The sequence below is a fragment of the Panthera uncia genome (genome assembly GCF_023721935.1).
Source record: "Panthera uncia isolate 11264 chromosome C1 unlocalized genomic scaffold, Puncia_PCG_1.0 HiC_scaffold_3, whole genome shotgun sequence".
NCBI classification, from domain to species: Eukaryota; Metazoa; Chordata; class Mammalia; order Carnivora; family Felidae; genus Panthera; species Panthera uncia.
The window spans coordinates 28452217-28464737 of NW_026057584.1; the positions used below are offsets into that span (position 1 = coordinate 28452217).

The 12521-nt window shown below is 50.4% G+C and overlaps 1 protein-coding gene across 1 annotated transcript; it reads left to right on the forward strand.

The window, feature by feature from the left end:
* The first annotated feature begins 3210 nt into the window (after positions 1–3210).
* On the forward strand, positions 3211–10465 carry FZD5 (frizzled class receptor 5). Its single transcript, XM_049615047.1, has 2 exons — positions 3211–3849; positions 4128–10465. The coding sequence occupies exon 2, from the start codon at positions 4392–4394 to the stop codon at positions 6168–6170; it is 1779 nt and encodes a 592-aa protein (XP_049471004.1). The 5' UTR covers positions 3211–3849; positions 4128–4391; the 3' UTR covers positions 6171–10465.
* Positions 10466–12521: the final 2056 nt, after the last annotated feature.

A 12521-nucleotide genomic window follows, 5' to 3' on the forward strand; every position in this document is an offset into this window, starting at 1 on the left:
TTCCTATAGCATGGAACTCTCAAGTGTGTCGACAGAATAATGCATAGATAAGGAACACAAGTCTAGTGAGATTCAAAATGCTCCAACTATTCCCTGATGACAAAATCTAAAGCCAGTACCTCAACACTTTTGGAATATCACACACTTATTTGATAAAATGTTTAATTTTTTTTTAACGTTTATTTATTTTTGAGACAGAGAGAGACAGAGCATGAATGGGGGAGGGTCAGAGAGAGGGAGACACAGAATCTGAAACAGGCTCCAGGCTCTGAGCTGTCAGCACAGAGCCTGATGCAGGGCTCGAACTCACGGACCACGAGATCATGACCTGAGCCGAAGTCGGCCGCTTAACCGTCTGAGCCACCCAGGCGCCCCAAATGTTTAATTTTTTAAAAATGTTTATTTTTGAGAGAGAGAGACACAGTGTGAGTGGGGGAGGAGCAGAGAGAGAGGGAGACACAGAATCCGAAGCAGGCTCCAGGCTCTGAGCTGTCAGCACAGAGCCCAATGCAAGTCTCAAACCCACAAACTGTGAGATCATGACCTGAGCCAAAGTCGGATGCTCAACTGACTGAGCCACCCAGATGCCCCCCTTGATGGAATATTTAGCATTGTTCTCTGTATTTTCATCAATTCATAAACACGCTGGACAATAATTTAAGTTGAATTTCATGAATTTCGCTTTGCAGAAACATGTTTAACATAGTTGTGTCTTCAACTCAGAAACTGATGTTTCTTGGATGAATGGATGGATGGATGGACGGATGGACGGATGGACAGACGAATGGCTACGTGGAAGTATAGATGAGCGAATTCATTGACAAGAATGCTTCCAAATTGCACCTTTAAAAAATCACGTAGTGTTTTCTAGTTTGTTAAATAATAAATTATGAGTCGGGAGACCAACTTGGTTTCTATCCTTCTGATGGACTAAATTGGTCACCTCAAGCAAGCCATTATGGTACCCATTTCATCTGATTGTTGCAACGATCAAATGAGCTCTAAATGAATTATTTAGCAGCCTGCCTAATACATGTTAAACAGCGTATTTTAAGCTGCCTTTAAACTGAAGTAGTATGTGTAAAAAAGCAAAATTTTAAATGATACAAAAACTATACAATGCAAAATAAGTCTCATTTGGCAAAGTTTCCTGCTGTTGTTACTATTATTAGAGATCTCCAAGCAAAAATAAATTTCGCTCTTGATTAAGAAGGGAGAGGTTTACAGACCAGTAGATAACATCGTTTGAATCAGAACCAAGTGAAATAACACAAGTATTCTGGCTAAATTCCAGTGTGAGTGATTAACATTCTCCAACTTCAAATAATTTTTATTATTAGCCAACACTTGTCCATCCCCAATAATACACACGTTGCATAAAGGGCACAGAATGAGACAGCCCTTGCTTGGCATTTTCACAGTCTGCACATACTTTCCACTGAGGGTTTCCCTTTCTTTCTGATTGCTATTCCATAGCTTTTCAACTCCCACTACTTTCAACCCTGGGATGTTTGCCGACCCAGAGTGCCAAGTGTTTCCAAAACACAAAAGAGGTTAAATATGAACACCTGTAGAATTTCAGGGCATGAAAGGTGGAAGGTACATTCTAAATATATCTATTAATAGTTTTGATGCTTGTGAAACAACTGTATTTATTCACTTTAAACTTTGAGTCTGGGATTAATGCACATATCTTCATAATTTTCCACAAAGCCTTGGTGATGAGCCGGAGGGAGACTGCTCTTCTGCAATCCAGTCTCCCAGTCTGTACAAACGGGATCCAGGACAGAAGAACGACGATAACTGCAGTCTATATGTCTCAACCCTTTAGTCCAGTCCTGACTCCTTGAAGTACCCAGGCCCTCCTGTTCCCGCACCCCCCCCCCCCCGCGCCTTCTTCCCAGAAGAAGGAAGGGGTGGGGGGGAGCAGGAAACAATGCAAACCCTTTTGTAAGCGTGTGAATGAATTTCAAGAATGCTAAACACCTCAGTCTCCCAACCTAATTAGAACACGTAGAAAAGAGGCATTTTTAAGACATTTAAAACTTGCAGCATAATAACCTATCTGGAGAGCGCCACTGTGTGTCCCAGCAGTCGGGGCATCCAGCTGGTCCTCCCTCCTGCCGGGCCTGCTCCCAGCGTCCCCGCTCCCCAGAGGCGAGCCAGTGCACGGCTCTTACAGCTCGCAGCCCCGGGGGGCCAGGCGCCCTACCCGCAACAGATCCGCGAGCTGGCGAGGCTTCTCTCCGCAGGCGATTTCGGAACTGCTTGGGCTTTTAAACTTCGACAGATAGAGGACTAACATCTCTCGAGTCTTCCAAAGACAGGAAGAAAATCACTTTATGGCGACAATAAGAGTTTGTTAAGTGCAACAGTAAAGGTTGAAGACTAGGAGATACAGGTAGTACACGGGTGGGGACAGTGGTTAAAACTGGGATGCAGATACGTGGGTTCGAATCCTGAGTTAGCATTTGAGCGCCTACTATGTGCCAGGCGCTCGGAATACTGGGGTGAAGACTGCCTATGTTGCGGCTTTCTTGGGGAAGTATTAGCTCGGTTGCCTTGGTCAAGCTTCTCAACCTTTGTTCCTTCACCTGTAAGGAGTACCTGTCTCACAGGATTGTAAACATCTGAGATCTTGTATTAAGGTATAAACGATTAACGCGCTGTCTGGCACGCAGTAGGGACTCAATACACCTTCGCTCTTCTCTCAGTGTGAGCTCACCTGGTAGGAGGACAGCGCAGAGCGGAGGCAGGTGCCACGGTTAAGAATGATTCTTCGAGCGGTTCTTTTAAACAAGCGCTGGACTGTGAAGATTTTTAGCTGCAGAGAGACCTGGTAGGGGCCCTGGAAGCAAGGGTTCATAAGCCAGCCTATTACAGGAAAGTGAGCCGGGGACCGCTGTGGGCCCGCAGCGAACTCCGGAGGGACTTCTGGCAAGGGTTTCCCGCCGGGGGTCTCTAGAAGGAGCGATTAGCATTCGCCCCGCCCCCATCGCTCTCCGGCCAGCTATTGGCCGGCGCTCTTCGGCGGCCGGCTCCGGGCGGGGCCGGAGGGCGCAGGGGGAGAGGCCGAGCCCGCGGGGCAGTGGGCGGGGACGCGCGGAGAACGTGGCGGGGCGGCCCACCAACCGAGCCCCAGCGCGAGGGGGCGGGGAAGGGGCGGGGCCTCCCGGCGGGCATTAGAGGCAGGTGACCCGGGCGGGGCGGGAGAGGCCAGTCAGCCCGCGGCCGTGACTCCACCGTCGTCGCCGCCGCGCGCGCCGTTCGGTGCCCGCTGGAGGTGGGCAAAAGAGTGAGAGAGTGCGGGGGAGGAGCCGAGCCGGGCGCGTCCCGGGAGCGCCGCCACCGCCCCCAGGAGTCCGCTGGAGCGCGGAGCCCCCTGCAGGGGAGGAGGCGAGCGGCCGGCGGGACGCGGCGGCGGGCGAGCACCATGCAGTCCCGGCGGGGCCAGCGCCAGCTGCTCGCGGTGCAGTGAGGCGGCGGGATCCCCAGGCTGCCGCACACCGCCTTCCTCTCGCCCAGGTGCTGCCAGGCGCGCTCGCCCTTCGTCCGGCTCCCGGACCCCGGTAGAACGCACGGTCGGCTCCTGCTCTGCCCCGCTCGGATCATGCGGGGGGGCCCCGGAGGAGGAGAGGGCGAGTGACCGGCCTGCGGCGACCGCGTTCAGGGTGCGACCCCCTCTCTGAGAAGCCCCCACCTGCTGCCATGTGCCTCGCCTCGGGTACCCAGCCTATCGCCAAACTTTCCGGGTGCCAGCCCGTCTCTGAGTCGCATTTCTGAGAGACTGCCCCAGGAACAGGAGACCCAGGCTGGCTGACGACTATCTGCTTTTCAGGATCCGCGAAGGTGAGAGCCCGCGCCTAACCCTTTTCTTTCCGTTCGTTTCCCGGTTCCTCCGCGCTTTTCCCGGCGGCTGAGCTCTCTGACCCCGGGGTACAGCCTAGAAGGCCCAGCGTTAAGGGAGGAGGGGCGTGGGGGTGGGCCGGGAGTCAGTAGTTTGGTTCCCGGAGGTGGAGGGGAGGGAAGGAAGAGACATTAACTTGGAGATTTGGAGAGCGCTTGCGGGGACTGAGCGGTTGACTCCCTTCTAACTGGGAGTGGTTGCAATTTTTCTTCTCCCTCAGCTTCTTTTTTAAAGAGTACTTCTCCTGGAATCGGAGCCCTAACCGTTCCTCCCCAGCCCTATCTGGCGAAGAGCAGAGCGCTGCCTGCGGAGGCAGCGCCTTCCCGAAACAGTTTATCTTTGGACGGATTTAAGAGAAAAAGAAACCAACAGGTTGCCAGCCCCGGCGCCACACACGAGTCGGCGGAAAGGCCAGCCCGGTTTCCCCCGGCTGCGTGGGCCCCGCGCGGGCTGCGGCGGGAGCGGCGAGGGGAGGGAGGGGGCTATGGCTCGGCCTGACCCGTCCGCACCGCCCTCCCTGCTGCTGCTGCTCCTGGCGCAGCTGGCGGGCCGGGCGGCGGCTGCCTCCAAGGCCCCAGTGTGCCAGGAAATCACAGTGCCCATGTGCCGCGGCATCGGCTACAACCTGACGCACATGCCCAACCAGTTCAACCACGACACGCAGGACGAGGCGGGCCTGGAGGTGCATCAGTTCTGGCCGCTGGTGGAGATCCACTGCTCGCCGGACCTGCGCTTTTTCCTGTGCTCCATGTACACGCCCATCTGCCTGCCCGACTACCACAAGCCGCTGCCGCCCTGCCGCTCCGTGTGCGAGCGCGCCAAGGCCGGCTGCTCGCCGCTCATGCGCCAGTACGGCTTCGCCTGGCCGGAGCGCATGAGCTGCGACCGCCTCCCGGTGCTGGGCCGCGACGCCGAGGTCCTGTGCATGGATTACAACCGCAGCGAGGCCACCACGGCGCCCCCCAGGCCCTTCCCCGCCAAACCCACCCTCCCGGGCCCAGCGGGCGCACCGGCCTCAGGGGGCGAGTGCGCCGCCGGGGGCCCGTCGGTGTGCAAGTGCCGCGAGCCCTTCGTCCCCATCTTGAAGGAGTCTCACCCGCTCTACAACAAGGTGCGCACGGGCCAGGTGCCCAACTGCGCCGTGCCCTGCTACCAGCCCTCCTTCAGCCCCGACGAGCGCACGTTCGCCACCTTCTGGATTGGGCTGTGGTCTGTGCTGTGCTTCATCTCCACCTCCACCACGGTAGCCACCTTCCTAATAGACATGGAACGCTTCCGCTACCCTGAGCGTCCCATCATCTTCCTGTCTGCCTGCTACTTGTGCGTGTCGCTGGGCTTCCTGGTGCGCCTGGTGGTGGGCCACGCCAGCGTCGCCTGCAGCCGCGAGCACAGCCACATTCACTACGAGACGACGGGCCCTGCGCTGTGCACTGTCGTCTTCCTGCTGGTCTACTTCTTTGGGATGGCCAGCTCCATCTGGTGGGTCATCCTGTCGCTCACCTGGTTCTTGGCAGCTGGCATGAAGTGGGGCAACGAGGCCATCGCGGGCTATGCACAGTACTTCCACCTGGCCGCGTGGCTCATCCCCAGCGTCAAGTCCATCACGGCGCTGGCACTGAGCTCCGTGGATGGGGACCCGGTGGCCGGCATCTGCTACGTGGGCAACCAGAACCTGAACTCGCTGCGCGGCTTCGTGCTGGGCCCGCTGGTGCTCTACCTGCTGGTGGGCACCCTCTTCCTCCTGGCGGGGTTCGTGTCGCTCTTCCGCATCCGAAGCGTCATCAAGCAGGGCGGCACCAAGACGGACAAGCTGGAGAAGCTCATGATCCGCATCGGTATCTTCACTCTCCTGTACACCGTGCCCGCCAGCATCGTGGTGGCCTGCTACCTGTACGAGCAGCACTATCGCGAGAGCTGGGAGGCCGCGCTCACCTGCGCGTGCCCGGGCCCCGACGCCGGCCAGCCGCGCGCCAAGCCCGAGTACTGGGTGCTCATGCTCAAGTACTTCATGTGCCTCGTGGTGGGCATCACGTCGGGCGTCTGGATTTGGTCCGGCAAGACTGTGGAGTCGTGGCGGCGCTTCACCAGCCGATGCTGCTGCCGCCCGCGGCGGGGCCACAAGAGCGGCGGCGCCACGGCCGCGGGGGACTATGAGGCGAGCGCCTCGCTCACGGGCAGGACCGGGCCGCCGGGCCCCCCCGCCGCCGCCGCCGCCGCCGCCGCCGCCGCCTACCACAAGCAGGTGTCCCTGTCGCACGTGTAGGACGCCGAGGCCCAGAGGGGCCGGGAGTGGAGGGAGGGGGGTTGTTTTGTTTGGTAGTTTTGCCAAGTTCACTTCCGTTTACCTTCATGGTGCTGATGCCCCCTCCTGGGGCAACTTGGAGAGAGGGGAAAGGGGCCCTTTCAAAGGCCGTACCGGTCCCAGGACTTCTCGAAGGGGCTCAGCCCACGTGTATTCTATTTTGTGTTTCTTACTACCATTTGTTTTTGTTTTTGTTTTAGGGGAACCCTGTTGTTAATTTATATGTAGTTTTCTTAATTTTTAACTTTGTTGCATTTTGGCAACAAAATTTACCTTTGCTTTGGGGGCTTTACAATCCTAAGGTTGGCATTATAATGAAGTTCCGCTTGGTTCAGGTTTCTTTGAACTGTGTGGTCTAAATTGGGAAAATATATTTCCTATACTTGTGTCTTTAAAACAAATGTGAACAGTGAAAGTTTAGGTTGCTATGAATGACTGGGAGGTTGTCAGGTGTGATTTTTCAGCTTGTTTTCTTTCACTGCTTAAAGTGTCCCAGACGCTTTAAGGCTGAGCTGCTGGTCTCTGTTTATAGTCCCTAAGTTAGAGGAAACCCCAATTTATGTCGAGGAGCGGGAGCATAATGGGGCTAGGGCCTCCCCAAAGTGACAAGGTTAGAGAGGAGAGCGTTTAACGATTTTGTGTGCCATACTAGTTTTGTTTATTTATCGACCTTCGGTTTCTTTTCTGGAGTTCTGGTAATCGTTCTTATTCCTAACAGCACCCAGCATGGTCTTGAGTAAGTTAGAGGTAGCATCATAGAGTGCCGGTATAAATATTTGGAAAAGTGAAAATCTCGAGGATGGGGATTGGTTGAGCTTGAATTCTAGACTGGTAAAATGGCAGCTTTGTGCCAGAGAAGGAGTGGGTGGTTAACAGGCTTCAGTGATTCCATTTTTTTTTTTTTTTTAAGAACTCGTGTTCTGATTTTGGTAAAGGTAAACCCACTCCCTTCTTCTGGAAGTACTTAGAGATGGTTGTTAAAGGAGCTGCTTTTTAGATTTAAGGACTAAAATGGATATACCTCCAGTAATTAAGTAAATTTCTAACACTTATCTGCTCCACCCCATCCCACCTTTATCATGTTAAACAGTCTTTTTGCTTTTCTTAGTCCTCCTCTCCTGGAGAGCTGTGATTAAGAAACCCCACCCACCCTTGAATGGGGTGCTTGAGCTGGGGGCAGGGAGGCTGGCTACCTGTGAACAAACATTGGCAGCAATGAGGGAAAATAAGTGTCCCTGGACTTTGGACTCGTTTATTAGGCAGATATTCCAAAAGCAGCCAAACATTGCTCTCTGCAGTCTCCCCAAACAAATGACACCCATAATGCACGTGCAGAAGCTTTTAAAATATGGCTCAGGGGACTGCTGCAGGAGGAAAGCTGTCCTCTCTCCCCCACCTCAATATGTTTTTCTTTTTGCCGAGCACACACTTGCATGCACCCACATGCACGTACACATGCACTTTGCTATTAGAGAATTCTGTTTGCTTTCCGACATGCTTAACCATTCATTAATATATGAAAGCCTATATATGAACACACACACACACACACACACACACACACAGGTTTCTTTACTATTTAAGAATTCTGTTTGCTTTTCTAATCTGTTTAACTGTTCCTTCATGAAGAGTGTGAGGCCATGACTTGGAGAAGGAGGTGACAGTGCAATGACCAGCAAAATACCAATGACCAGGGTTGAGTGGGGACCGAATTTAGGAAGCTCAAGTGACAAAAACAATGAAAATTTTAGAATGACTCCCTAGGAAAATGACGAGTCTAGGCATTTGTGCTTTATTTATACCAAAGTTGGGAATGTAAGATTTAAACCCAGGCCAGTTTTCACTTCATGGATATTAAGGAAACAAATGCACCGTTCCCATAGCGAACTTAAACACTTTGCTTCAGGGAGAAGCCTGGTATTGTAGTTTTGGGGACTCTCAAAAGCTGCTCGCTTTTATAAAAACTCACTGCTCTTACTCATACTCTGAATTGAAGTCAAAATTTCAGCGGATTCGACAAAACCTAGTACATAGAGCTACAGAACTTTTTGCACATCTTCTTGTCCTTACTCAGAAGCTGCTTCTTAGGACCTTCGAACAGATCCCCTGTCTGAGGGCCAATTCTTGTGTTTTTCAAATGAGGACCTTTCCCGATCACCTTGACCTCTTCCCTCTTTTAGTATGTCTTCCCAGAAAGTACACAGATGGTCATGCCGCCTCCGGTCATTGTGCTTAATTTGGGTTGACCCCTTGACTTTTTTTCTTTGTGGAGGAATCTAGAAAATGATGCACAGTGCATCTAAAAGTTGTGGGATGAAATGGATGAAAGTGGGTTAATTCTTCATTTTTTAAAAAAAATTAGTGTTTCATTTGGGCAACATGCCAAGCCTCACAAAAACAACCAATTTACTGTGAAGGAAAAAAAAGAAAAGCAGTTGAAAAAGGACAGTGAGCCAAGGAGGGGCAATATAAGTAATGCCTTTTGGGGTCTAGTTGCACACCACTTTTCAGAGATGCCCCTTTGTTTTCAGTCTGTGTTCTTGCCCCCGCTCTTCCTCTCCCATCCCTCAACGATAAAGCCTACCTGCTTCCCTAGAGTCTTCCTAATGTCAACTACCCCATCCCCCACCCAGGGGAGAGAAGCCAGATCTATTTATGGCCACCCTCTCTTTCCGTCCCACATGCTATTTCCCCCTGATTTGCATTTTTATTATGCAGACAGTTCATACTCATGAAAACAATTATAAAATGAAAGGTTGCGGGCGGTGGGGTCTAGCAACTTCTTCACAGATAGCTTTGTGGAGTTGGAAAGGATTTATGGTTCAGTTTAATGGCACGTGTACAGCTTCCAGGTTGTCCCTTTCACAGGTCAGTTTTAAGCATTGTCTTGCTTCATGAGTTGGGGGTGAAGATTTAGAAAGTTGTCTAAAGGAACTAATGTGACCCGTCCGCGGATCCGTTGGCCAGACTTTTAGGGAGTCTCTTTAATTTATATGATTTCCCTCCTTACATTTTGATGTTGTCTAAATTGGCTGAGAATAATTTTTCTTGGTGCCTTATTGGTTTATCTTTGCAAACCTTTGTCATCTTTTCACATGACCGTTTCCAATGACGGGCCTGTGTGTGTGTGTGTGTGTGTGTGTGTGTGTGTGTAATTGTGTGCATGGACAGGCTTAAATAATGTGCCGACAGCACTGTTTCCAAGTTGGTATTCATTAGGCTGTTTCCTCCTGGGCCAGGGCTGCACTAATCCTGACACTGGCTGCCAGGAGAAAACCTCATGGATCCCACACTGAACCTTAATAACAGCATCCGTGACCTGCACTCTCAAGTACAGAATGGAAACCCCAGAGCTAGGAAACGTAGTCGTATATTTTAATGAACTGCTACCCCTGCTAAAGGGGCTTCTTTCACTTTTGTGCTCTACAGAAAGACCAAGGGGGGTAGGAGGGACAAAGCTTTGAATAACTGCTTTCTAACACCAAATGTGGCAAACAGGACAGAGAACGTCACACATCTAGGCAGGTGTGAGGTCCAGTGGCTGAGAATTGCCTGCTCCCTCTGCGTGCCCTTTCTTGCCTCCAAAGTCCAAGCAAGTGATCCCAGGGGGGGGAAATATGCCTGGAGGGGGGAGGGGGGTTCTGAGGGGAAGAAAAAAAAAAAAGCTACCAAGACATTAAAGCGGGGCAAAGGGTGGGCAGGATGTGAGGAACTAAGTAACCTGACTCAACTCTCAAAAGCTTCTAGCAGCTCACTGACAATTGCAGGATTCATTTCAGCCAGGACACTGTCTGGGACACCATTGTGAGACAATATGACTTCGTGTTGTTACAAACTGTATGTATAGTATGTATGTGTTGTGGGTGTGTATATACATATAATATATATTATATATATGAGAGATTTAGTGACTTTGATACGGGTTTGGTGCAGGTGAACTTATTACTGAGCCACATGAGGCACATACCGAGTCAGTAGGTGGCGTCCAGGGCATTCAGTACTTTTTTTTTGATTTTTCACCCGTGTATAGTGCCTATCACTGCAGCATCCTCGCCGTCGCGTCCGACCCAGAATTCCCCAGAGCCAGCGATATTTTATTTGTAGACAATCAACTTGAATCTATAAATTATTATTGGCAGAGGATTATAATTTTGACTCCGTAACATTAACAAAAGGAAACCCAGACGTTCTCGATAGGTAGTTTTTGGTTTGGTTTTGTTCCTGGAAGTCCGTAGAGCAGCAGTTGTATGTGGTTATGTTAGTCTCAAGATTCTTAATTTGCTGACCTTACTATTTCAGAAAAGATTTTGTATGTATTATATTTGTGGGGAGGTAAAATAATGGTTTGAGATTTTTATCAAATATGGAGAGTAGTTATTTATGAAAAACAAAGAAATGTCTATTTTTGTTTCTTTGTTCCCAATTAATGTAGATAAATTTTAAAGTGCATTAAAACAATGGTAAAGAAAATAAAAAAGATGCTGTACAAGTCTTTTTCTCCTCATGCTTTTATGAAGACACACACTGCTTTCTAAGAGTGCTTGAGGAGATACGTGGATTCTAACTTCATAATCAGATTTCTCAGATGTACTTAAAGAGGCAATGCTTTTATTAGTATGAAAATCAAGCCAATTCCAGTCACCAGCAGCAAAACTAATGAAAACATGTTTTACTTGAATGTACTTAGGTTTCTCCTGCCGATCCTGTGATTGTTTCATGAATCCCTTGAAGAAACGAAGGGAAGTACACGTAAGACCAGCGACCTTGCCTGAGATCGTTTTCTATTTTATCAGCCCTCCATCTGTACTTGATACTGAACCTCTTTGAATAGAGGTGATGCTGTTGTGTGTCTGGTTGGGGGTGGGGGGCGGGCAGGGACTCTCAAAACCATTTGTCATTCAGCAGTTAGATCCACAACTTAGTATTAAGCCCTGAATACAAGTCAGGGAGCCCAGAGAAGAGGCTAGAAATTGATTTAGAGTTGGCACCTCCCTGATAATCTGCTGCCTGATAAACCTGAGATACTATTGTCAGAGTCCTTTCTCCTGGCTGCCTGTTGGCCAAACGCAGAGTAGTCCCCAGTCCACGGACCATCGCCTGTTAATGCCTGGGATGTCCATGTTTTCCAGCATCACTCTGAGGCGTAAGTATGTCGAAGACGGGTAATTAGGGTCTTCACGTTTTGTTGGAGGGAGATAAGACAAATCTAAGAGGTGGACAACAATATGAGCGTATGTAATTTAATGTCAGAGTGAGTGCTGTGAACATTGTCAGATTCATATAGAAGTGAGGACGGTTGGGAGAAGCAGAATGGAAGACCCCATTGTTGAGCTGAATCCTGACGGAAGAACAGAGCTGCACCTTCCATGTGCAGGACTCTGGCGGTGGCATACCCTCCCAGGGCTTCCTCATTGCTCATTTCTCCCCAGTGGAAAAGGGGGTAGGAGTAAAGCTACAGGCCAGGGCAAAGGGACTGTAGGGACTTAGCAGGTTGGAGAAAAAGGTGGGGTCCAGAGTATTATTGGTAATAATTCTTTTTAAATGTTTATTTTTGAGCAAGTGAGAGGGGGGAAGGGCAGACACACACACACACACACACACACACACACACAGAATCCGAAGCAGGCTCCAGGCTCTGATCCATCAGCACAGAGCCCTACACGGGGCTCAAACCCACAAACTTGAGATCATGACCTGAGCTGAAGTCCGGCACCTAACTGACTGAGCCACCCAGGCGCCCCGGTAATAATTCTTTTAGTGATTTAGAGCTTTTTAGTTTGTCACCAATGGAAATGGGATTGAGAGGCAGTAGAATGGATGCCACGTCTTTAAAGACTTGGCAGCTAGACAGCAAGGGATTCAAGTTCCCGCTCCTCCATTTATGGGTTGTGTGACCCTGGACATATTAATCTCTGAGTTTTTCAGCTTTCTCATCTGTGAAAGAGGCAGAATAGCACTGATCTTAGGGCTGAGGGGAGCTAAAGGATGAGATCAGGTTAAGGTAAAGCAAGGAAGCAGCAACGGTTTAGGCATGGAACGGAAAGCGAATGGATATAATCTTCTGGAGTTCCTACTAAAAATGTAGATTCGGGGCGCCTGGGTGGTTCAGTCGGTTAAGCGGCCGACTTTGGCTCAGGTCGTGATCTCGCGGTCCGTGAGTTCGAGCCCCGTGTCAGGCTCTGTGCTGACAGCTCAGAGTCTGGAGCCTGTTTCAGATTCTGTGTCTCCCTCTCTCTGACCCTCCCCCGTTCATGCTCTGTCTCTCTCTGTCTCAAAAATAAATAAACGTTAAAAAAAAAAATTAAAAAAAAA

Bases quoted from the DNA above. Each gene is read 5' to 3' on its own strand.
- FZD5 (XM_049615047.1), top strand. From the start codon at position 4,392: ATGGCTCGGCCTGACCCGTCCGCACCGCCCTCCCTGCTGCTGCTGCTC.